Raw genomic sequence first — 26594 nt, 5'->3', positions numbered from 1 at the left:
AAATAATCCAGGCAGTGGATTAATATCACAAAGAAAAAAGCAAATATTTTATCTTCATACTTTGATCACTAAATATTTTACATTTAATAATTTGAATTTTCAAGTTGACTTGAAAGAAGTATATATTTTAAATTATTTTCACAATTCTATCAAGTAAAATATGAGTTAAGTAGTATAAATTTACTTTAGAAAGTATCACTATGGGTTGAGAATTCCCATCTAAAAGTTTCAGAGAAATTGTTGATAATAGAACAAGGCTCTATGACCATAACATCTTTAGCCATCAATTACCATATTTTTTCTACTGTGTCTTACTCTCCCCAAAAAAAACCCTTCATGATAGCATCCTTTTCTCAGTACACCTCCTCCCAAATCATTGTTTTGAAGCTGGAAGGAATCTAGTCTAACCCCATCATTTTACAGATGAGAAAACTGAGGCCCAGAAAGGCTGAATTCCTTGTCCATAGTCACAAGGACAAGTTATTAGCAGAGTCATAATCCAGTGCTCCACATTACCTCCCTGCCTAGCCTGTACTTAGCTAGATACAGTTCAGGTCAAAACCTAGTAATTTCAGAAATAGACCAAGCAATGAGGAAAAAAATAATAAAAAAGGTACTGGCTATAGAATCAAGTCAGACCTGGATTTATTCACTATCTGATCTTCAGATTTTAATTTTCCTGAGCCTCAGTTTCCTCAACTGTAAAATGGAAATAATGATAAATGCATGGCCAGGATTTTGTTAGAGAAAGGATACATAACAATAAAGCTATGTAAATCTGAGTTATTATTATTGATCTTCAATTAAATAGTATGTAAAATCTTCCACTATTCCTTTTTTTGTGGTAGAATATTCAAGACACAAAGGATCATGAGATCAAAGTATTTCATATTTTGAAACTTGAAGATTTGAAATGAGAGATAGGTAGATAGACAGATAAATGATAAATAGATAGATGTGGGCAGATATAGATAGATGATTGATGAAGAGAAAGAGGTGATAGAAAGATAGAGAGATAGAGAAATAGGTGATAGATAGATAGATAGATAGATAGATAGATAGATAGATAGATAGATAGATAGACACGTTTATTAAGTACTTACTATGTTCCAGACACTGTGATAAGTGCTGGGAATACAAACACAAACAATCCTGCCCTAAAGGAGATTAAATTCTAGTGGGGGAAGCTAGAACATGGGGAACGGCATGGCACAGAGATGGCAGGGAAGTATGGTAGAATCTAAATCTGGGCAATATAAGGCAACTGTTCTACAGTCAAAGTCCAGGATGATTGGTTCCAAAGGTATTCAAAGGTTGGTGTGTAAACTGGTAGAAATGATGGCCCAAGTAGAGAAAGATTGACATAGAGATGTACCAAATGATATCATTGTCACTGGAAAAAAATGTAACCATCAGATTGATGGTGGCCCCCTGTAAATACCATTTGACTTAACTTTAGAAGGGACTTATAAACTCTCAAATCTTGAGATAGAGACTAATGGTGAAACCACCATGAGATTTAGTTGCAAGATGTAGGGGTTTTTTTGTCTTCCTAGTTACTAAAGTGAAAAACATGTATTTCAAATCATGTGGTAATTTTTTTAGGCAGAAGGATAATGTAAGGCACATACTTTAGAATCTCTCAAAGTAGCAATAATAGTTTCTAAAATTATACAGACTGTAGAAGTTACTCTGATGAATCACCTAGGGCAATGTATAATCGAAGCTGATCAAGCTAAGGTCCTTAATCTTTTTTTTGTTTCATAGACCTCTTTGGCCATCAGATGAAACTTAGGAACCCCTTCTCAGAATAGTGTTTCATTTAGAATAAAATAAAATGCATTATGCATAATGCATAAATGGACTAAATGCATAAAATTAAATGCATAAATGAATAAAATGCACAAAATTAAATGCATGAAAGGCATAAAATAAAGTGCACAGAATTACAAAGGAAACTAATTATATTGAAATACAGTTATGAAAATATTTTTAAAGTGAGTTCATAGACCTCAGGTTAAGAACCCCTACTATTATGGGAAGCAGGACTTGGCTTTTTTGCAAGAGTTCATTTGTAGCTGGAGGGGCCCAGATGTGCTGTATTAAACATATCTTCAATTTTTTGCTAATAATCTAATACCATAAATACAAAAAAAAGATGATGAATAAGGTAAAAAAAATCAAGATCAAAGTGAAGTTAGAGGTGAAAGTAAAAGATGTATATTTGGTATCTTCATAAGAAGGGATCCTGAACCTCCTAGCCCAACTTGGTTCTAATTTGCAAATGTATTTCATAGAATTCACCCTTTGAATCATCTTTTACTCAATTTTCATGTTTGATTTTGATCATAAAATAATACATTACCCAAGCCACTAAATAATATGGTGAATACCTGATTGCTGAATTGCTTATTTCTAAGCCTACTTATAGTATTGCAAGGCAAGACCCAAGTCAAAGTAAACCCAGTCAAAGATAAGTCCCCAACTATCCCTCTTGTTACCTCTCCTTCAGGCTTCTATTTACCTCTAAGTGTATTTATGTCATTTTTTTCAAATTCTTTGTTTTTATTAAATCTTACTGTCAGAAAAAATTCATATATGGAAGAAAAAAACATTTATTAAGTATCTACTGTGTGTCAGGCACCATGCTAAGCACTTTACAAATATTATTTCATTTGATCCTTACAACAATCTTGGGAAGGAGGTCTTATTATTATATAGTTGAGAAATTGTTGTTGTTCAGTCATGTCCTACTCTTTCATGACCCCATTTGAGGGCAGAGATACTGAGTGGTTTGTCATTTCCTTCTCCAGCTCATTTTACAGATGAGGAAACTGAGGCAAACAGGGTTCAGTGACTTGCCTAGGGTCACACAGGTAATATGTGTCTGAATCCAGATTTGAACTCAGGTCGTCCTTACTCCAGGCCTGATGCTATATCCACTGTACCACTTAACTGCCCTGACAGTTGAAGAAACTGAGGTTGGGGTCAGCTAGTCAGGAGGACCTGAGTTCAAATCCAGCCTCAGACACTTGATGCTTACTATCTGTGTGTCCCTGGGAAAGTTACTTAACCCCATTGCCTAGGAAGAAGAAGAAGGGAAGAAGAAGAAGAAGAAGAAGAAGAAGAAGAAGAAGAAGAAGAAGAAGAAGAAGAAGAAGAAGAAGAAGAAGAAGAAGAAGAAGAAGAAGGAGAAGAAGAAGAAGAAGGAGAAGAAGGAGAAGAAGGAGAAGAAGGAGAAGAAGGAGAAGAAGGAGAAGAAGGAGAAGAAGGAGAAGAAGAAGAAACAACTGAGGTTAATTGACTTGTACAGGATTATACAACTAGTATGTATGTGAGGCCATATTTGAACTCAAGTCTTCTTGACTCCAGTCTCAGCACTCAGTCCACACCCAAGCCACCTGACTGCCTCACAATAATTCAGTTCATTAACATTCAACCTAAAGTGCTGGCTCTCTCAAATGTACTTGGGGATAATTTGGTTGGGCAAAAAGAATGAACTTACTAGCTGTGTGACCCTAAGCAAGTCACTTAACTCTTTTTGCCTCAGTTTCCTCATCTGTAAAATGAGCTGGAAAAGGAAGTGGCAAACCACTCCAATATTTTTGCCAAGAAAACCCCAAAAAGGATCATGCAGAGTCAGACACCACACAACTAAAAACAACTAAACAACAACAAAACATGTTATTAAATACTAAAAGTAACCATTTAATAAAAAGACTTCATCTGTTAGCGGGTATTTCTAAGATTCTGTCTAGCTGTAATATTCCATGGCTCTATAAGAAGACATTATAAGGAGGACAGTGATCAGTTGTTTGACCATTTATACTAAGGGGGAAAAAAGGGAAAGTTGGAGTGTTTTTTTTTTAAAGCAGAAAGGATTTAAGTTACGTTTATGCTATGGCAGCAGCATTCTTAAGCAAGGCTAAAATAATAAGCCAGCCTTCATTTGTGGGGGAAAGAATGAATCTAGTAAGTAAATGAACATTCTTCAGCTTCCGGACCCCCAGCAGGTAGATACTAGATAGCAGATCTCAAAGACAGCACACTAACCCTGTTATTGGCCCCAGGTATGTTGTTGTGTGCTAGAATATGGATGTGTTTAAGAAGTCAGAATTCCATTGCAGCGTCTTCGCCTGCTGCTGGATCTTCAAAATGTGTTAAACGTGTCTTTTTTCTTTTGCTCTACAGCCACTTGTGACCATGGGTGCAAATACGGTGAATGTGTGGGGCCGAACAAATGCAAATGTTTTCCTGGATTTACAGGGAAAACTTGCAATCAAGGTTTGTATAATGTTCTACAGCTAAGCTCCCTAAGGTCCCACAGAGTCTGGCTTCTCAATTAATACTTTTTTTCCTGCTAGATTATGTTGCCTTTTATAAGTCTGGATCCATTGGAATGGTTGTCATTTAACTCATAAGAACTACCTGTCATCCATTTTCATAGAATCACTGACTCAGAGCTGGAAGGGATTTAAAAATAATTGAATCCAACCCCATCATTCTAGAGATAATAATAATAATAGTAGGCATTACATGGCATTTTAAGGTTTGCTAAGTGTTTTTCAGATATCTCAATTTGCCCTCACAACAATCCTGGAAAGTAGGTGATATTATTATCCCCATTTTACACATGAGGAAACTGAGATAGGTTAAGACACTTGCCCAGCTAGGAAGTGCCCAAGGACAGATTTGAACTCAGATCTTCCTGAGTCCAGGTGCAACACTCTATCTGTCCACTGCACCACCCAGCTACCTAGATGAGGAAATCAAAGCCCAGAAAGGTTAGTAATGATTCATCCCCAATCATACCCATAGTACATAGGAAAATCTGGATTTGAACCAAGGTCTCCAAGTTTCAAGTCCAAAGCTCTTTCTATGATGCTGTTTCTGGCTTGCATGCTAAGTGAGACCATTTGATGCAACTGACTACTTCTGACTATGGTACTATATGTGGAATATGATAATATTTTCCACTCAGTTGCCATAGTCAAAGATTATGGGGGCTGTACCACCATGTTCTCGAAAGCCTTATTAGAGTAGCATGTCTGGTTAAACAACAACAAAAAAAAAAAACAGGACACACAATTCAGCAAATGTCTGAAGAGTAATTGGGCTCTGAGAATCGATACTCACCTGGGGCCCTACTTTGCTCATGAATGAGAACAGGATTCATAAAATGGAATGATCACAGAGCCAGAAGGGACGTAAAGGCCAATCACAGCCCCCTCATTTTGCAGAGGGGGCATAGGGAGGTTAATTGACTTGCCCAGGATCACAGAGCTAGTAATTTTCTGAAGCAGTATTTCAACCTTGGTCCTTATGACTCCCAGTACAGAGTTCTATCCAATATTCCACACTCCCTCAGTTAAGAGGCATTGGTGAAATTCTAGTTGAGATACATATTCATTCCTTGCTGTTATAACTGTCCTGGTTTTTCCTGCCATTTAATTGAGAGTACTTCTATACAGCTATCTCAAACAGTCCTGTAGCCTAAGATAAACTGAGTTCCTGCCAATAGCCTGGTCTCTCTTGGTTGAGAAACTTTAGTCCCTAAGGGAATGCTAGGAAATACATTCTTTTTTGGAGGGACATAGGCTGAGAATATTGTTCTCATAAATAATAGGATAGATATATCCTTCACCAGTCAGTGGGTTTCATACCATGAAAACCTGTTTTTCCATGAATTTTTCTTTCTGTACCAATGCTTCTTATCAAGGGATTTGAAATAAATGTTTCTTTTCTTGGTCTTTTTTAAGTTCTAGTAGAATATTAATGGTTGTGGGAGTTAGAAGTCTGGGAAGAGAAAGTGCCCCAATTTTCTCAAATTTCAGGGCAATCTGTCTTTTCTGAATAGTCTTTCTTACTTAAGTAACTCTGGCTCCAGTTCACAGATATACATTAACAGTGACAGGCCCCAGCATGCCAACTGATGTGTTTCCCACAAAACTCCATCCAAGAGTCCTAGTCAGCTCTACATTGGAGTTGTGTGATGTGATGTCTGTCTTCCAGTTTCCCATTATGTCCAACCATTGGTTTTTCATTCCCCCTATTTATGCACAGGATTGACGAGGGAGAATGGATAGTAGCGAAGCAGGGAGGTTTCCATTAAAGTGAAACCTAGCCAGGCAAAAGAATGGAAAATTACTCTAAAGAGAGTTCCATATTTATTATATTATAGTTTATACTATGTTGTGGTATACTGTAATCTTATTGTTATATTATTTCTTATTATAATTAGTCAACAAATATTTAGTAAATGCCTCCTGATGTGGTAGGAGTCAAGGATAAAGATAAAAGTAAAACAGCTCTTTCCCTCAAGTACCTTCCATTCAAACAAATACATAAACACAAAATTATTTGGGAGAAAGGCACTAGGAGCCAAGAGGATCCAGAAGGGCCTCAAGAAGAAGATAATGGCTGAGCTGAGCTTTGAAGGAAAATAGAGATACTAAAAGATGGAGATGAGGACATCCCTCTCCCTTTACTTTGTTTTGAGTATTTGCTTATTAAAAAATGGACTGTCTACCCAAATTCCTCCCAAAATCTACTTAGAAAAGCCTGATTTGCAGCCAATTCTGTTTTTTTAGTTAATAATAATAACAATGATATATTTTATTTATATACTTATTTTAATATTATTGTTTTATTTGTCTAGTTTAATAATAGGTTTGATGATATAATTTATATATTATATAATATATTATGCCATGTATAACATAGTATATAATTTAATAATGTGTTAATAAGTTATTAATAATACTATATCATATATCACTATATATAGATACATATCCATATCCATATCCATATATATATATATAAAACATATATGATTTTTCCCTATTGTTCAATGTCAAAGAATCAAAGCCCAACAATTAAGAAAAGGCTAAGAAAGATCAACTCTAGTTCCATTAACCTGGATGACCTCAAGGTCCCTTTCCAGTTCTATATCTATGATTCTATATGTCCCCCAAAATATTTAAGTGATATTAACAAAGTACTCCCTAGATATGGGGTATAGCCTATACAAAGGAGTGTAATTTATGAGGAACAATGAGAAAGCTAGTTTGGCTGGACTATGGAGAAGTATCTCATGTTCATATCATTTTCCCATGGATTCCCTTTAATATCTAGTCTGCTGAATATTTATATATGGAGGTTGCTTTGTTTTTCTCTCTCTCTGGATTTCTTTGGGGGAGTTTCTGGTTTCAATGAGGCAGCATGGCCACTCCATTTCCAAAGATAAAGGCATCCTTTCTTTCTTCCTGAATGATTCCTGTAGATATGAATGAATGTGGACTGAAACCTCGCCCCTGTAAGCACAGGTGTATGAACACCCATGGCAGCTACAAGTGCTATTGCCTCAGTGGCTACATGCTGATGCCAGATGGCACCTGTTCCAGTAAGTAACAAAAAGAGCCCACCCAGGTCATTCTCCCCCAAACAGAGGAGTGATACCTCTACTTAATTTGATCAGTATCTACTCAGTTCATTGTGTTTTACCAAGTACCAGTGATTGTCATGGTGAGTTAGGCAGGACAGAATTAAGTTTAAGTTGGTTAATGCTGTCAGAATGGAAATTATGTACGTTAAAATTAATTAACTCATTATGTGTTGATGATTATATTACTTTTACATGATTTATAAGACAGATTTATAGTTTGTTACATGGGCCTGTATTAACATGTGTTAAAGCATACAGATAGCAATCTGTTGTACTACACTCTACCCCACCCCAACCTCCATTCCGTAAATGTACCCTGGAAGCTGTTGTGTTCCACAGTTTCCACTTTCACTTTGTTCTTTTACACCTGATGCTTGTAGAAAGCCCCAGAATACTGTTGCCTAGTCACTGACTAAACACTCATGATTGATGACATGTGGAAAGTCTGATGACTAAATTGTAGTGACTGATGGACATTTCCCTTAGCCAATCATATGAATTTTCCCTTTTTGGAAGCGACCAATCAAAGAATTGTATCACTTCATTCTATTTTTATTGCTCTCTCAAAATGTATAAATATTCCCTCAAAATTAAGGAGAGGGGTTTATAATTGCAGAGGTGAGTTTTGGATCCAATTTCTTAGGGACTACCAGTATCCAAGTAAATTGAAACTTCTTTGAGCCCCTCAGTTTCTCTTTATTGTAGATTGGAATTTTGGGGTCACAGGTCACAGTTTAGTCTTTTACCCATGATTCTGGAGAGCTAGTTAGCTTAAAAGACACAGGATTTCAGGTCAAACAAGAGGCCCAGAGACTGGAATGCTATCATTAGTTAAAGGGTCAACAGGTTGTGGGAAAGCATGTTTTATTAGGCCTCAGACAATTTTTTTTAACATGTACTTTTAGTGAGGTAACAAGTGCCATCCAGGGGCAGAGAATTTCCTATCCTTTACACATCTTACATCTCATCCCACTGAATATTGTAAAGAGTTGCCAGAAATACTTTCAGATAAACATTCCTGAGAAGAAAAGCCTTTCTGTAACAAAGAAAAACGAGGATCCTGTGGGAGCTTAAGTGTCTGTATAGAAGAGAGAAGGCCTTTCAGGTATTACATTTCATTAGGAAGAGAAGAGCCCCCACCCTGGGGTCACCAACACCACCCTCCTCCTCTCATACATTCATTCGCATACATTCTCTCCCTTTGCCCCTCTCCTCCTTTCCACGCCCCTCTCCCTCAAGTCCTTTTAACATGTACCATTTATGTGCCTTAGAAGAAGGTAGAGCCAAGGTGACCCTGTTGAGACTATAAACCCTCTGGCATATTCAGCTTTTCACTTGCCCAGTGCTATAATTCCTGTACTTGGACCAGCTAGGCAAGATGGTCTCCCTCTTCATTGACTAACAGCACGATGCAGCAACCCTGTGAATCAGCCTAAAGCTCTCAAAATCTACCTTAAGATCAGAGATTCCTTAAGAAGGAATCTCTGAAGCCATCTTATCCAACCTCTCATTTTGCAGATGGGGAAACTGAGGCCCAGGGAGGTTGACTTGCCAAAGATCACATAGGTAGTAAAGCTTCAGAGGTGGATTTGACCCCATGTCCTCTTCTTCAAGATTAAGCCAACAGCAACAAAAGCTCTCTGTTAAGAACTGTGTGTGTCAATTAACATCCCTGAAAAACTACTCAGTGCCAAAAATTTAAAAAAAAAATGGAGGAAATTATTTCAATCTTGATGGCCAGAAATGTTATACAGTTGCCGTTATTGTTGTTGGGTTTTTTTAATATTCAAGATGACAGACTGTCAATTATTTACTATTTATCTGCTATATAGTTGGTGTGTAATATCTGTTTGTTGTGTCCCTGTTAGATTAACAACTCCATAAGGGCAGCAAGTGTCTTTTGCTTCTTTTTATATTCCCAGTCCTTAGCACGGTGCCTGGTTGTGAGGGGGTAGAATCGTTCTACCCTAATTGTGCCAATTGTAAGGTGACATACCCTTCAAGAGAATATTGAGATACCGAAGAAAGAGGGGCCTGTGCCCACTTTGTCATTAATATTAGGGTTAATTAGGTTAACTGGGGGAGTTTACTCACAAGACGCAGCAGCAGGGCAAAGCAACAGCATGGCTCCGCAAAACCTCCTTAGGTCGGGACAGGTAATTTATAGAAGCAGAACAAACATGGATAGCCTGTGGTCATGTGTAAAACTTCCCATCAGAGAGTTGGAGCTCCTTTTTCTGTCTACATTTACTCAAGGTAGCTTACATTTGTTGTGGAGGTATAGGTCATGTTCTGACTGCCACAGTACACTGGTACATAATAGTTGTTTAGTAAGTGTTTATTGATTGATTGACTAATAAATGCTTGTCAAATTGACTTAAATGGAATTGCATGATAATCAAGGAGAGATTTAGAAAAATATGATCTACACAAATTTAAGAAGAGAGGTAGTGAGCTCATCAAACTAAATGCTCACCCTTATTTACTTTTAGATTCCAGGACATGTGCCATGACAAACTGCCAATATGGCTGTGAAGACACCAAGGATGAGGTACGGTGTCTATGTCCATCAGCTGGACTACAACTGGGACCTAATGGAAGAGTCTGTATAGGTAGGTATATGAATAGGAGTTCTCTCATTTGATTTTTTTTTCTCTCCTTCTGTTAACTGATTGAGCAGCTAAGTGGAGCTTAGAGTGCCAGGCCTGGAGTCAAAAAGATTCATCTTCCTGAGTTCAAATCTGGCCTCAGACACTGTGTAAGCCTGGGCAAGTCACTTAACCCTGTTTGCCTCAATTTATTCATCTGTAAAATGAGCTGCAGAAGGAAGTGGCAAACTACTGCAGTATCTTTGCCAAGGAAACTCCAAATGGGTCATGAAAAGTAAGAAAACTGAAAAATGACTGAAACTGAACTTATTCATTTGTCAAATATGAATCATGAGTATCAATAATTTCCTTGGAGAGTTCTGGGAAGGCCAGGAGGTACAATATAACCTAGAGAAAAAACATATATAGATGAAGAGGAGAGGGAAGGAAGAAGTCCACACTTAGTTCCCAAAGTAAAAAAGGATGCTTTTCTTGAGGCAGGATGGTATACCAGAAAGAGCACTGGAGGTAGAGGACCAGAGAACTTGGGTTCGAAGTCCCATACTTAGTCTGTATGACTTTCAGCAAGCCATTTAACCTCAGTTTCCTTACAATGTCCATTTAACTTCAGGTGTCAAACTCAAGTCGAAGGGTGTATTTCAGTGAATTGTCTCCAAATACTCTCAGTCTTAGAAGAAGAAATATGTTTATCGTCTGAGAAAAATTCCACCTTACAACTTCAGGTGTAAAATCCTTACTTTTTGCAGGAGGTTGTATCTTGGAGTGTAGCACTGTGTAGTGTTGGATTTGTGCTTAGAGAATCTAAATTTGAATTTCAAGTCTGCCTCTTATTACCTGTATAATTCTAGGCAAGTCACTCAATCTCTCTGGGCCTCAGTTTTCTCATCTGTAAAATAAGGTTATTGCACAAGATGGCTTCTGAGGTCCTTTCTAGATCTATTCCAGATCCTATTCCAGATCCACATCCTAGATCTATTATCTTATGTCCCAAAAAATATGTAAATCACACTTATAAATACTGAGTTATCTTACATGTACCAAAGAAGCTTGCTATAAATAGATCTCGAGCCAGAAAGAACCTCTGAAAGGCCATTTAGTCTAAGCTAATTGGAGGAAACGGAGGATCAAGAAAGTTGAGTGACTTACTCAAGAAATGCTTTTGTTAAGTAAAGAATTATTTTATGGAGCAAATAAGTTGTTGTCATTGCTGAGTCATTTCAGTCATGTCCGATTTGTCATGACTCCATTTGGAATCTGAACAACAGCTGAACAACAATAACAAAATGGGAATGAGAATACTTGACTGACCGACTACACAAGGTCACAATAAAAATCAAATTATGCAATATATGTCAAAACATTTTTTAAACTTGAAAGTACTATAAAATGTACAGAATTGTTGAGTTTTACCTTCCTCACCTGTAAAATGAGATTAAAAATACCTGACCTTCACAAGGTGACAACAAAGGTCAAATTATACAATATTTGTGAAAATGTTTATAAACTTGGTAGTACTATAAAATATACAGGATTTTCACTAATATTATTATTTGTTTACTTCTCTAAACCAGACAGAGAGTCCTCCTATGAATGATCAAATGAAATAATATTTGTAAGGTATTTATCACAGTGCCTGGCACATAGTAAGCACTTAATACGTGCTTATTCTATTCCTTCCTTCACAATGAAAGAACAAAAGAGTACAATTCTAATTTTAAAAACAAGTTTCTAATTATCCTTCTCTGCTAGAGGCTCCCTCCGACCATATAAAGAAATGCCTAGAGAAATAACCAGCTTTGCTTTTTACTTGCTGAGCACCTGGAAGTACTGGTACTTCATCCAGAGCCTGGGATTTCATTGGTGTGGGAACTCTCTCTACATATTAGATCAGACTTCAGTCTTGGAATCTTAGAGAACTGATTCAGGCTCAGAAAGTTTCAATGATTTGAATGGAGGACTGAATGAAATTGGTTATGCCAACTTATCAAGCTTGTTTTTTCTTTTTCTTCTGGAATCACTACTTTCTTGGTCTAGATGTTGATGAATGCTCCTCTGGTAAAGTTCTCTGCCCCTACAATAGGAGATGTGTAAACACATTTGGGAGCTACTACTGCAAATGCCACATCGGTTTTGAACTGAAATACTTCAATGGGCGATATGACTGTGTAGGTAAGATTTAGATGCATGGTTCCTTTTTTTCCCTCCAAATTCATGGATCTTTCTTTCCTACTAGTTTCTCAGTAGCTACTTCAGAGTATTATGCTCCAAGTTAAGACTTATTCAACACCAGATAAAGATGAGATTTAACAGCTTTCTGGGAACTATGGCTCATTTGTAGGTTCTCAAGATAAATATGTTGCATTTGAATATTAAACAATGACTTCAGTATTTGAAGACCTGTAATGGCAGAATTCTTAAGATCATAGAACTTTTGAACTAAAAAGCACTCTAAACATCATTTAGTCAAACCACTTCATTGACAGATGAGGAAACTGAGGTCCAAGTACATGAAACGGTACACTGGAAATAATATCACATTTAGCTGCAGAAGAACTGGGTTTAAATTGTAGCTTTGTGACACACTTGTATGACACTAAACAAGTCATTTCACTTCTCTGGGCCTCAGTTTGCTCATTTTTAAAATTAGGTGTTTAGGTTAGGAGACTTCAAAGAACCCTTTCAGCTCCAAATGTATGATCTTATGCCTTTTCCTGTTTTAACAAAAATGGTTCTATGATCACCATGTATAGCAACAGAAAAGGAGAGAAGGGAAATAACTAGACTTGTTTCATTCTGATGAAAGAATTAAAGTAATGCTTCTCTAACCTAGGACTTAACAGAATCTCTTTCATAATAGTTTGCAAAGTATTTAATTTTTTCAAGGCCTGCCTTGGGCAAAATGGAGACTAGTAGACTCCAGCTCCCCCATCTTCTCCTGTCTTTGCCTTATCCATTTTTATCTTTCTAGTACCTACACATGCTCAATATTCTCCACTATCAAAACCTGCTCTCAGGAAAGGAGTTTATATTAATCAGCAACACATTAGAATGAATTTAAATCATTTGCTTACTTCTCTCAGAATAATTAATTGTATAATGAAAATTTAATCTCCTGATAAGTGAATTATACTCATTTTTGAGCAGGTGTGGGGGTTATTTTGGTGGAGGCAAAATGGACCTTCCCACTACCCTTAAGATCTCATCAAGCAGTATATCTTCTTTATCCTGTTATCCAGTTTAACAAACTGGTTCTGTTGTTTCAGTTATTTTATAATAAGGAAAATTTAAGCAGGGATGTGTGTGCAAGAAAAAAAAAATCAACTCATTGAGAAAAGGTCTGTTTCAGGGTTCTTAACCTTGGACCCATAAACATTTTTTGAAAAATATTTGTTATTTTTTCAATATAATGAACTTCCTTTGTATTCCTATATATTTTATTTTATGTGTTTAAAAATATTATTCTAAGAAAGGGTGCATAGGCTTCATAAGACTGCCAAAGGGATCCATGATACCCAAAAGCTTAAGAACTCCTACTCTATGTGATGAGGATTCCCACAAGCTACACATTTGGAGACCTATACCAGAAAAAATAGACTTAAAATCTACTTTAGCATATGTGTGTGTGTGTGTGTGTGTGTGTGCGTGTGTGTGCAAAAAAGTTCTTCTTTTCCTTTTTTACTTTTTAGCAGAAATTCATCCTGCCTCAATTTCTTCAACTGTAAAATATGGATGATAACAGCAACCTTGCAGGGTTGTTGTGAGGAGAAAATGAGATAATATTTGTAAAGTGCTTAGCACAGTGCCTGGCACACAGTAGGTACCAAATAATTGCTTATTCCCTTCCTCTTCCCTTAGCTTATACTATACATGGGATGACATAACAGCTGATCCCTGAACAGTGCTGCATAATCTCAACAATTTTTCCTCAAATATTTCATTTGTATGATTTTATTATATTCATTTGTATTATATATGTCATATGTCATATTTTGATTTAATATTATAAATTAAATATTTATTATATTTATTTATATTATTTTAAATATTTTAAGTTTTAGAGGACAATTCAGAAAGTCCAGATAACCTCCTAAAATGCCTTCTGCCACTAAAATCTAATGATTTTATGTTAAATACTTTTCGAATAATGGTATTCTAATGATATGGTACAGGAGAACCCCCAAACTGGGAATTTTCATTGTGTATTTCCAAAAGGCAACTAAACTTTCTGCTTTAAAAACTAATTAAGAAGATTGATATCTAAGTTCTCTTTGCAGGCAAACCTCAAGGGTTTTAAGATTGAAAACAAAATGTTATTTTCTGTATGTGTGTATGCGTATGTGTGTTTGTGTTTAAATATATATATATATATATATATATATATATATATATATATATATATATATATATATATATATATATGTAGATATAAAGCTAGATGAGGTTTAGGAGTAGTGGTCCTGTAACATAGTAGAAGGGGACTTTCTAAACCATCCCTACCTAAAGCTTCTACGTTAGTCAGGACCAATCTGGACCTATATTTTATATAGTTCGTTTCCTGCCATCTTCTGAACAAATCTGAATTTGCATCTGTGTGGCCTAGTTAATAGTATTAAACAATGGCATAACTCCTTGTGAGTTTCAAGCCTCTCTATTCAATAGCAGAAATTTTATATATTTGTTTATTTGGGAGGAGGAAAGGGGAAAAATAAAACTCCTTTAACGTACTCCACTAGATTTAAAAAGCAAACAGACCTGAAAACTCAAGAGAATTATAAATTCCAGTTTTATAATACCTTCAAAAATCAAAGGATGAAATTTCCTATGATGGGGAATAGCCTTAGACACCCTAAATTTACCTTTGAAACTCCCAAATGGTTCATAATTCATGGAGATTTTAGTGTCATGCATAAAAGCTCATGTCCTCAGTATTGGAGCCACTGAGTTACTTGGAAGCTATTGAGAGCAAGGGGAAATAGAATTAGCTCACCGTGTTTTCAGTGAGTTTTCACTGAAATGTTGTTGTTCTTGGATTTTGTTTTGTTTTGTTTTTGCAGATATAAATGAATGTACTGCAAACACCCACAAGTGCAGCATTCATGCTGACTGCCTCAATACCCAAGGTGCTTTTAAGTGCAAATGTAGACAGGGCTATAAGGGCAATGGACTTCACTGTTCTGGTAAGTAAAATTTGATTATATATTAACTGACAACTAACAGAAATGCAAAAAGAGGCATTCTTTTTCTTCCATCTGTTGTCCTCCCATTTCTCTCTACATATATTATACCATGATGTTATAGAATCAATGGAGCTAAAAGTGCCATTTAATTCCTCTGTGCTTCAGTTTTCTTATCTGTAAAATAAGAAAGTTGGATAAAATAGCCTATAATGTCCCTTCCAACTCTAAATTTATGTTCTAGTGCTCCTTTTAATGATTTGCAGGCTTCAGTATCTGAAAAGGATCTTAAAGATTTGGTGGTGTTGTTCAGTCAGGTTAACTCTTCACGACTCCTTTTGGGGTTTTCTTGGCAAAGATACTGAAGTGATTTGCCATTTCCTTCTCTAGCTCATTTTACAGATGAGGAAACTGAGGCAAACAGGGTTAAGTGACTTGCCCAGAGTCCCACTTCTAGTCAATGTCTGAGGCCAGATTTGAGCTCAGGAAGATGAGTCTTCCTGATTCCAGGCCTGACACTCCAGGCCTTAAAGACTAGCTTAGTCCAATCCCTTTTTTTTACAGGCAAGGAAACAGACTTGTCCAAGGTTCTATAGCTAGTTATATATAGAATCATACAATTTGAGAGTTGACAGAGACCTCAGTAGCCCTCTGGTCCAACCCATACACAAAATGATCTCCACTATAATCAATCAATAAATAAATAAATATTTATAAAACACTTACTGTGTTTCAGACCCTGTGCTAAGTTCTAGGGATACAAAGAGGCAAAAGATAATCCCTGCCCTCAATGAGCTTATAATCAATCTAAATGGGAAGACAACATGCAAGCAAATAATACAAAGCGTGACCCTGGGCAAGTCACTTAACCCCAATTGCCTAAAAAGACAAAACAAAAAACAGAAGAACAAATAATACAAAGCAAACTTTATACAAGGCAGCTAGGAGTGCAATGGATAGAGCACTGGGCCTGGAGTCAGGAAGACTCACCTTCCTAAGTTCAACTCCAGCCTCAGATACTTACTTTGTGACCCTGGGCAAGTCACTTATCCCTGTTTGCCTCAGTTTCCTCACCTGTAAAATGAGCTGGAGAAGGAAATGGTAGACCACTTTAGTATCTTTGCCAGGAAAACCTCAAATAGGGTCATGAAGAGTCAGACACAACTGAAACAACTGAACAACAATAACTTATATATAGGATAAATAGGAAATAATTAAGAGAGGGAAGGCACTAGAATGAAGAGGGGTTGGCAAAGGCTTCCTATAAAAGGTAGGATTTCAGTTGGGAAGTGATCCAACCTCTGCTTGAGGAGCAGAGGGAGGGAACCCACCACCTCTTGAGGTAGCCCATTCCACTTTGGCCACTTCGTTGTTAGGAAATTTTTCTGACATGGAGACTCAATTTGCCTTTTTGTAACTTTTACCTATTATTCCTGGTTCAGCCCTATGGGACCTAAGAGAACAATCCTAATCACCCCTCCACATGATAGCCCTTCATATACTTGAAGATAGATGCCATATATCCTCTGAAACTTATTTTCTTCAAACCAAATCTGTCCAGTTGTTTCAACCAATCCTTGTGTGACATGAACTCAAGGCTGCTCACCTTTTTGACTGGCCTCCTCTGGATACTCTCCAGAACTGAGACTAGTACCTGAACCTTGTAACTCCCAGGGAAATATACTTACTATGAAACCACACTGCCTCCCCAGCCCTCCACAGCACGACCTAGATGAGTATAGAATGGCTATTTCCATAGATACTCCATGGCACCAAATTTGAGTGTCCTCAGTAATAGCTGTGTGAACATTTTAATATCCAGTCAGCCACTTGATGAAGATATAGAAACCTTTGGCACTGGGAGTTTTGAAAATATAGTACAAAAACTACATGTATAGCAAAAAGAAGTGCTGGTAAAAGCATTCAGGAATTGCTTTCATAAGTTTTGGAGATCATCAAATAGAATGCAAGTTTCTTAAAGATAGAGATTGTTTTGTTTGTGTCTTGGTATGCAAAGGGCCCAGCACAGTGCCTTGAACTTAGCAGATGCTTAATAAATGCTTGTTTGATTGAATTGCTCAGAGGGAAAAAAGACACAGCTCAAGTCTCTTTCCTTTCATTTGACTCCTTCAAAGCAAATTGCTTCATTGTTACCCAAACAGATCCATCACTCTCAGGTGCTTAACGTGGGTAACTGCTTATACTCCATATTTTATGTCATGTAGTTTAGAGCTTTGTTAGGACCACAGAACTGCAAAATTCAGAATGGGAAGGAACCTTAGAGATTTTTCCATTCAACTCTCTCATTTTACTGATAAGGGAACTATGATCCCCCAAAGTTAAGTGACTTACCCAAACTTACTACTAAGCGGCAGAGCTAAAACTAGAAGTCAGACCTCCTGAGGTCTGCTTCTGTGCTGTTTCCACCCTATCTCCAGCTTGCTTGGCTACTAATTCAAGAAACTTAATTTGTTGATTTCATATAATAATAAACACATTTCTAGAGGGAAAAAAATAATTCTTTGGTTATATGGCAAGTCACCAAGATTCTCACTGAAATTCACTACCCTACTACACTTAACTTTTCCATCTCACCTTCATACATTTAATCATTACCCATTCTTTCCATGAATTATTTTTTTGGTCGTCTCATAAACATCTAAGTGGTACAGACTCAGCTCTTACCTAGCCCTTAGTCACTGAATGGGTGTGGCCTCAAACAAACCGAGCCCTGGGAAAGACCTTAATTTAGAAAGGCCACAGTCACCCAGTGCATCCTGGGCCACTGCCAGTAATCTTGACCTTTGTCTTGCCCCTGGACTTTGATGACTCTGGAGGAGAGAGGGAGGCTCAAATGACTTTGCATAGCTCTGCTTCAGTAATATACAATTCCTTCACAAGCCAAGACATCACCCTCATGATGTCATCAATCCTCTTGAGAACAAAGGACAAACAACATGGTGGTATAGTGGTCAGAGCACAAAAACTGCACTCAGAAGACCTGGGTTTGAATCCTGGTTCAGATGCTGCCCCTTGTGTGACCCTAGGCAATTCACTTAATGTCTCTCAGCCTCTGTTTCCTCATCTGTAAAACTGGAATGATAACAACACTTACCTCCCAAGGTTGTTGTGAAGATCAAATGAGTTAGTATGAAAAAGCACTTTGCAAACTTGAATTGTACTATGTAAATGCTATCTATTATTATTATCATACTACATTAACAGAAAAAAACCTATCCTTCAGGCCAGAGTCTTCAGTACTTACAAAACTTTCCTTGTTTTCATTCCCTATGAATTAAAGTGCCATGATTCTTAAGAAAACTAATCTCCTCCTAAGAAGGGTCATACACTCACTTCAAAGAATAATTGGCAAAATTCCATATTTAGGTGCATAAAAGTCATCTAAATAAAAAATGGGGAAGATTAGATCCAGTTAGTTTTCAGTGTTTTAAAATAGTCTATGAACATGAGAATAGCTAATGGAATGATGCCATTTATTTATATAACATCTCATTTCCACAAAGTTTAAAGTGCTTTTTCCAAGTTGATCTTTACCCTTTAGATATAGGCATAATCCTGGGCCAGAAAGAAAATGAAGGCATAGGTTGTCTGAATAGCCTACAGGGGTTGATTTCTGAATGATGAAATAGAACCTTAGTCTTAATTCAATAATTTGTTATTAATATAAGAGAGAAATAATCCAACTATTTTTAAGGATAGCCTGTTGCATACAGCAAGGCATTTAGAAACTATTTTTCCCTATCAGTTACAACATAAGTTTGAAATATGATAGATTTAAAATATTATATTAAGAAATTATAATAATAACTCAACTAGTAGTACTCCATTCAATCAACAGGTCCTAGACAGAATTGTATTTTTGAATCACCTGTACACTACCCTCCCTGCATTCATTCATTTAATAAATATTCCTAAGGCACATAGTAGGCACAATCTCAGGCTTGCTCCTCTGGGTGACTAGAAGAAACCTGTTAAAACAACCCATGCTAAACAAACTTTGCATTTTAACAATGGTCTTCTATAGTATGTGCTTTACCATCAGAGGAATAAATATAATAGTGCGACAATATGTGTGTGTGTGTGTATATGTATATAAATATGTATATATGTGTGTGTGTGTGTGTGTGTATGTGTGTGTGTATATATGTGTGTGTGTATATGTATGTATATATATATATATATTTTTTTTTTGGTGAGGCAACCAGGGTTAAGTGACTTGCCCAGGGTCACACAGCTAGTAAGTGTCAAGTGTCAAGTGTCTGATCCTTAATTAGAACTCGGTTCTGGGGCAGCTAGGTAGCATAGTGGATAGAGCAGTGGCTGTAGAATCATGTGGACCTGAGTTCAAATCCAGTCTCAGATGCATAACACTTACTAGCTGTGTGACCTTGGGCAAGTCACTTAACCACAATTGCCTCACCAAAAAAAGAATTCAGGTCCTGCTGACTCGAGGGCTGGTGTGCCATCCACTGTGCCACCTAGCTGCCCCAGGACTATATTTTTTGAGAGGAAGATCATTTGACCTCCTTCAAATTCTACCACATAGAGGCGGCTAGTCATGTATGTAGTTGACAAAGTGCTGCATCCAAAGTCAGGAAGACCTGCCATTAAATTGAGGATTGGCAAACTACAGCTTAGGTGGCCTAATGCCTGTTTTTATGTGGCCTATGAGCTGAGAATAGTTTTTACATCTTTAAACATAGTATTTTTACACAAAAATATATATTAAAATTTATGTATAAATGATATTGTATTTAAACACAGTGCTTTACACAAAACATATTTATTTATATAAATAAAATATCATATTAAACACAAATTTACACAAAAGCACATATATGTATAAATACATAATATTGTATTTAAAGATATAAAAACCATTCTTTGCTTGTAGGCCATATAAAAACAAATGGTAGCTGGATTTCCTGTGGACTTTTGCCAAACCCTGGTTTAAATCTTAACTCAGACATTTACTTAACCCCCAGACAAGTTATTTAAACTCCTTTTGCTCAGTTTCTTCACCTGCAAAATGAGTATAATATTAGTACCTACCTCTCAGGTTTGTTGTAAGGATCAACTGGGATAATATAATTCTAAATTATTTTGAAAACTTAAAACACTATATAAATGCTAGCTATTATTATTATAATTATAATTGTCACCATGAATGATAATAGCAAGCATTTATATACTGCCTATGTGTCAGATGATATGGTAAGCACTTTACAAATATTATCTCATTTGATCCTTATAATAATCCTGGAGGTAGGTGCTATTGTTATCCCCATTTTACAGTTGAGGAAACTGAGGTTGTGAGTTGTCCAGAGTCACATAACTAGTAAGTGACTGAGGGCAGATTTGAAATGAGTTCTTCCTGACTCCAGGTCCAGTGCTCACTGTACTGCATCACCACCACCACTTCCTCCTCCTCCTCCTCCTACTCCTCCTCTTCCTCCTCTTCGTCCTCTTTCTCTACTACCACCACCACCACCACCACCACCACATAGATGTCTGTCAACTCTTCCTCTATATAATACTGGTCCTGGATGGCCAAAGGCCTTGAGCCCTAAAGGTTCTGGCAGTCTGTGTTTCATAAATCTTAGTCTTCTTCAATAGAGGTAGGGAAGAGAATAAGCATTCATATAGCACCTACTATGTATCAGGCATTATGTTAAGCACTTTACGGATACAAGCTTATTTAAACCTCACAAGAGTCTTGAGAAGTAGGTACTCTTATTATCCCCATTTTACAGTTGAAGAAATTGAGGCGATAATATTTAAGTGATTTGCCCAGAGTTACATAACTAGTAGGCAGCTAGGTAGTGCAGTGGATAGTACACGACCTGAAGTCAGGAAGACTCATCTTCTTGAGTTCAAATCCAGCTTCAGACACTTCCCAGCTGTGTGACCCTGGGCAAGTCACTTAACCCTGTTTGCCTCAGTTGCTTCATCTGTCAAATGAGCTGGAGAAGGAAATAGTAAGCCACTCCCAGTATCTTTTCCAAGAAAACCCCAAAATGAAGTCACCAAGAGTCGGACATGACTGGAAAACAACTGAACAACGCCAACACACAGCTAGTGAGTGTCTGAGGCCACATCTGCACTCAGGTCTTCCTGATTCCAGGCCCAGTGCTGTCCCCACTGAGTTACCTAGAAGCCTCAATGATTATTGTGGTTATTATTGCTATTATTCAACTGTGCCAAAAGTAAAGCCAGGCAAGTGGACAGGAGCTATTATCATCCAGTCTACTGCTTTACCTTCATACACATGCCTACCTTTAGCCTCTGTGTAGATCAACCTCTTCACCATGGCTTTCTCTTTCAAATACAAAGGGAGTAAGCTCTCTGACACCAAAGGTTATGATGTTTTTGTTTTTTTCCATTCCATTTTAGCAGGAAGACTTCAAAGCCTAAAGTAAAAGCAGATGTGTAGATTTGCCAGGCTAGGTCTGAAACCTTCCACTCCCTATTTATTCAATGCCTTGAGTTTCATGTTACTGATTATATAAAGGAAATTCATAGGGAATTAGGTTTTCCTACTAATTTTTCTTGCTTTGTTCTGAGAGAAGCATCACTGAACCACATCAGCGGAATAGAGAGGATCTTTTTAATAGTGTACCAGGGAAAGGAGAACCTTAGATGTTACTAAGGTCTGGTCAGTGAGGGCCCAGTCCTGGAAGCATGAGCAAATGGGAGGCTTTGGTAAGGCATCTTCTAGACTGTGTGATGAGGGGAAATGGAGGGGCTTGGGCTTTCCACTTCAGTGCTTGCACAGTTATTCTGTGAATGTTTCCTATCCTCTTACTACCCAGCAAAGAAAAGGCCTTTTGATTGGTTGCTGTGCCAGAACTGAGTGCACAGACAAAAAGTATTAAGTGGGGGGCAGCTAGGTGGTGCAGCGGATAGAGCACTGGCCCTGGAGTCAGGAGGACCTGAGTTCAAATGTGGCCTCAGACACTTGACACTTACTAGCTGTGTGACCCTGGGCAAGTCATTTAATCCCATTGGCTAGCCACCCCCCCAAAAAAGTATTAAGTGGCCAAATCATTGTTTCTTTCCTTGTAGGGAAGCAAGAATTGCTGTGGGGCTGGGGGTGGTAGGGAGAGGCTGAAGGCAGTTGATGCTTTGAAATGCAGAGCTGGGCCCCTCTATTTAACCTCATGAGGCAATTGCAGAAACTGGCTCCCTGAACCCCGACATTTGCTTACGCTTCCAAGACTGGACTCCATTCACCTAGTCCTCCAATACACATACAAGCAGCTCCTTTCAGCCAAATCTTGATAAGCAAGCTACTTGGGTATTTTATCCAAACAGAAGAAAAGTATTCATCTGTAATCATGACTTACTGGTACTGGTACTGTTTGTTTTAGGCCCATAACAACAGGCTCATAAAATTTTGATGTGAGCCATTGCAGAGCAAGATGGCCCCAGTGGTGACTAACTGTGACAAGGTACTAAAAAGGAAACTTTAGCTAGTTTTCGGAAAGGGTGATTTAAAAATAAAAACATTGCATTCAATAGGTCTGACTTGGATTTTCAGGGGGATCTTTGTCTTTCTCAAACTGCCTCAAAACTTTATTCATTTCTTTATTTTTTACAACTTTGATGGTAGTTGAATGAGTCAAGTGATGGGAGAAGGAAAGAGAGAAAGAAGGACTAAAATTTTGTGAAGAAAAAGATTGTTTGAAAAAATCCTGAATAATAGTGTTGTCTGTAGATAATTTCCTCCTCTGTGTGTGTGTGTGTGTGTGTGTGTGTGTGTGTGTGTGTGTGTGTGTGTGTACACTATAAGAATATAGTCTAGGGGCAGCTAGATGGCACAGTGGATAGAGCACTGGCCCTGAAGTCAGGAGGACCTGAGTTCAAATCCGGCCTCAGACCAAAACACTTGACACTTACTAGCTGTGTGACCCTGGGCAAGTCACTTAACCCCAACTGCCTGGAAAAAAAAAGACGCAATCTCAGTATCTGCCAAACCCAGAGGGGCAAAGAAGGGGCATATTTATTAATAGTAAAATAAGGATATGTAAAAAACTAGTAGTTTTTAATACTTATAAGACATGAATTGATTTATTCTGTGAATGGTTGACTACACTTCTAGAAAGAGAAAATAAAAGTTTTCCTTCAAAAAAAATGAAAGAGAGGGGCAGCTAGGTGGTACAGTGGATAAAGCACCAGCACTGAAGTCAGGAGGACCTGAGTTCAAACCCAGCCTCAGACCAAACACTTGACACTTACTAGCCGTGTGACCCTGGGCAAGTCACTTAACCCCAATTGCCTTTAAAAAATGAAACAGGACTACAGATATATGTGTATACGTATAAATACATATATATATAATATAAATTTTATAGGTTAAAAAAGGACCAAACCCTTCCTATATATACACATATACACAATATAATGGCCCTCAGTTCTATGTGACGTGTATAAACATATACATATATACACACTAATATTAGTCACATGGAACTGAAGGCCATTATATTGTGTTTATGTGTATATTGGAATCAGAAAGACTCATCTTCATGAGTTCAAATCTGGCCTCAAACACTTACTAGTTGTGTCCCTGGGCAAGTCACTTAACCCTATTTGCCTCAATTCCTCATGTAAAATGAGCTTGAAAAGGAAATAACAAACTACTCCAGTATCTTGCCAAGAAAATTCCAAAATAGGGTCACAAAGAGTTGAACACAACTGAAATGACACAACAACAAAAATATGTATACACATGTCACATGGAACTGAGAGCCATTATTATGTGTATATATGTGCATATATTTATATATTATATATATATAAACATTTCAAGAATTTGTATATGCACATGAGTATTCCTGTCCAAATTTTGGAAGTACATAAAGTCTTAAAATGGTCTCTTTTCCCCAAAGGAGCAAGTGGAAACTTAATTTCCTACTGTAAAGTAGGAAGGGTCATTTCTTACCTTATAGAAGAAAAAAAGTCTACTTTCCTGGGAAAATATACCCACCTTGTGGATTTAAAAGGCATATTAATTTTTTATATCATAGATATCCTTTCTTGGTAAAGGACTTCATAATCCAGGTAAAATTGGTTTAAGGACTAGACCTGAGCCACCGACAAGACCTTCCCAACCCTTAATCTAATGGAAAACAAACATAAAAAGAAATGTTACCTTTCTGTGAACCACAGTTGTTTTTTTTAAGGTTTTCAGAGGAGTTCATATTTGAAGGTAAACTTCTGAGAAAAAGATAGAACCATTTCAGCAGATTGCTCCAGTGCAGGGGTCAGGAAACTACAGCCCAAAGGCCAGATCCACCTTGTTTTAGGGCCCATGAGCAAAGAATTGTTTTTATATTTTGAAATACAGTAGAACTGCTTTAAAATGTAAAAACCATTCTTAGCTCAAAGAGATAAAGAATTATGAGCCTTTGCTAACCCCTACTCTAGTGGATATATAGAAAAACTTTATTTAAGTAGCAGCAGGTAGTATTATCTGACAAGGATATATAAGTAAGGGGACAGCCAGGTGGCACAGTGGATAGAGCACCGGCCCTGGATTCAAGAGGACCTGAGTTCAAATCCAGCCTTAGACATATAACACTTACTAGCTGTGTGACCCTGGGCAAGTCACTTAACCCCCATTGCCCAACCAAAGAAAAAAAAAAGGACATATGAGTAAGAATTTCTTCATTGAGTGGGATGTTTGACTCAATGACATCTACCTTCTTTTCCCAGTCTGCAAATCAGTGGGCCTCTAAATCACTGAAATTACTACTCCAGAACAATCTATCAAGTATGATAAATGTCTTTAAACAATTCCCACCAAAATTTCACATCATAGATTAATGACCCTCCCCCTCCAAAGGTTGCTTCTGAAAAGTTTTCATTTGAAGTATATCATGAGCACGATTTTAAAAATGCTTTGTTGGTGGTGAATGACGATAAATGTCATCAAATTTGATCAAAAATTCTTGTTGTCATTGGCTATTTTAGTTATTCCTGAAAATTCTGTAAAGGAAATCTTCTGGACACCTGGAGCCATTAAAGACACCATCAAGAAGTTGCTTGCTCATAAGAATAGCATAAAAAAGAATGAAGAAATAAAAAACGTGATCCCAGAACCTGCTGTGACTCCAGCTACCAAGGTTCTGTGGCAGCCATTCCATTATGAAGATGGCATTCAGGTTGGGGAGGCCTGTGATGGGAAGGTGAAAGAACGTGAAGATACCAGGAGTGAAGATGGGACAGAGGAAGAACAGATTGACCTCAGGAACCAAATTGATCCTGAGCAAAGCCTTAGAGGAGATGTGTTCTGTAAGTATAATTTTTACTTTTTTTTTTTTAATGCAGTCTTAGTTCTTATGGTACACTTAAGAGAATGCATGCAAATGGAGAGGGAACCAATCATCACAACTGCCCTATAACGAGACCTCAGGCTCGTAAGCAGTAAGATCCTTTCCGAAGGTGAGACATTTTAATCTCTTGTTAGTTATAAAAACAAAGCGGCTGCTATGGAAAACCAAAAATATATATACATCTACTGTCCATTGACTACTTTTTATCATTTCTTATTCTTATTATTATAGATAAAAATAATAATATTCTGACTTAGAGGTCAACAGTTTATCCATTATACCACCTCATACCACTAATTCAAGATGATCTGAGTTCAAATCCCACTTCTGACATCTATTCTGACCATGGACAATTAACTTAACTAATCAGTGCCCCAGACAACTGTCACTCATCTGCAGTGGTAGAAGGAGAAATATTGGTAGATATTTATATATCACTTTAAAGCTCTCAAGACATTGACCTACCTTTGGCCTCCCGATAATCCTATGACGTAGGTTACTACAGGTGTATTTTCTCCAATTTTAATGAGAAAACTGAGGCAGCAGTCATGCCGGAGTCAGAGAATCTGGGTTCAAATTTTGGCTCTTATTTCTTACTTGGCATCTAGATAGCACAGAGAATAGAACACTGGGCCTGAAATCAGGATAACCGGAATTCAAATTGGCCTCAGATATGGATAGATAGATAGATAGATAGATAGATAGATAGATAGATAGATAGATAGATATTAGTTGTGTGACCTTGGGCAAGTCATTTACCCTCTATTTACCTTCATTTCCTCATTCATAGAATGGGGATAATAATTGTACCTCCTTCCAGAGTTGTTGTACGGAACAAATGAAATAACATTTGGAACTGATGAACTCTGAATATAAATTGAAGTACAATTTTCTCACTTAATTTTTCTTGCATTTTAAAAAAATATGGATGATACAGAAATATGTTTTACGTGCATAATTGATATCAATGATTTTGCTTGCCTTCTCAGTGTATATGGGAGGGAGA

At 37.2% G+C, this 26594-nt stretch overlaps 1 protein-coding gene across 1 annotated transcript in view; it reads left to right on the top strand.

Annotated features, from left to right (window-relative positions):
* EGFL6 (EGF like domain multiple 6) overlaps positions 1-26594 on the top strand; it is a 68271-nt gene that overhangs the window by 15674 nt on the left and 26003 nt on the right. The window contains exons 3-8 of the mRNA XM_021007515.1: positions 4192-4284; positions 7286-7405; positions 9940-10059; positions 12091-12225; positions 15111-15233; positions 25227-25547. Coding sequence (XP_020863174.1) covers positions 4192-4284; positions 7286-7405; positions 9940-10059; positions 12091-12225; positions 15111-15233; positions 25227-25547 — 912 coding nt within the window. The remainder of the gene's footprint in view (positions 1-4191; positions 4285-7285; positions 7406-9939; positions 10060-12090; positions 12226-15110; positions 15234-25226; positions 25548-26594) is intronic.

This window comes from Phascolarctos cinereus, unplaced genomic scaffold (assembly GCF_003287225.1).
Source record: "Phascolarctos cinereus isolate Bilbo 61053 unplaced genomic scaffold, phaCin_HiC Scaffold_726;HRSCAF=1367, whole genome shotgun sequence".
In the NCBI taxonomy this organism is placed as follows: domain Eukaryota; kingdom Metazoa; phylum Chordata; class Mammalia; order Diprotodontia; family Phascolarctidae; genus Phascolarctos; species Phascolarctos cinereus.
Note: the sequence above shows the minus strand (reverse complement) of the source record. Positions and strands in the feature narration are given on the sequence as shown.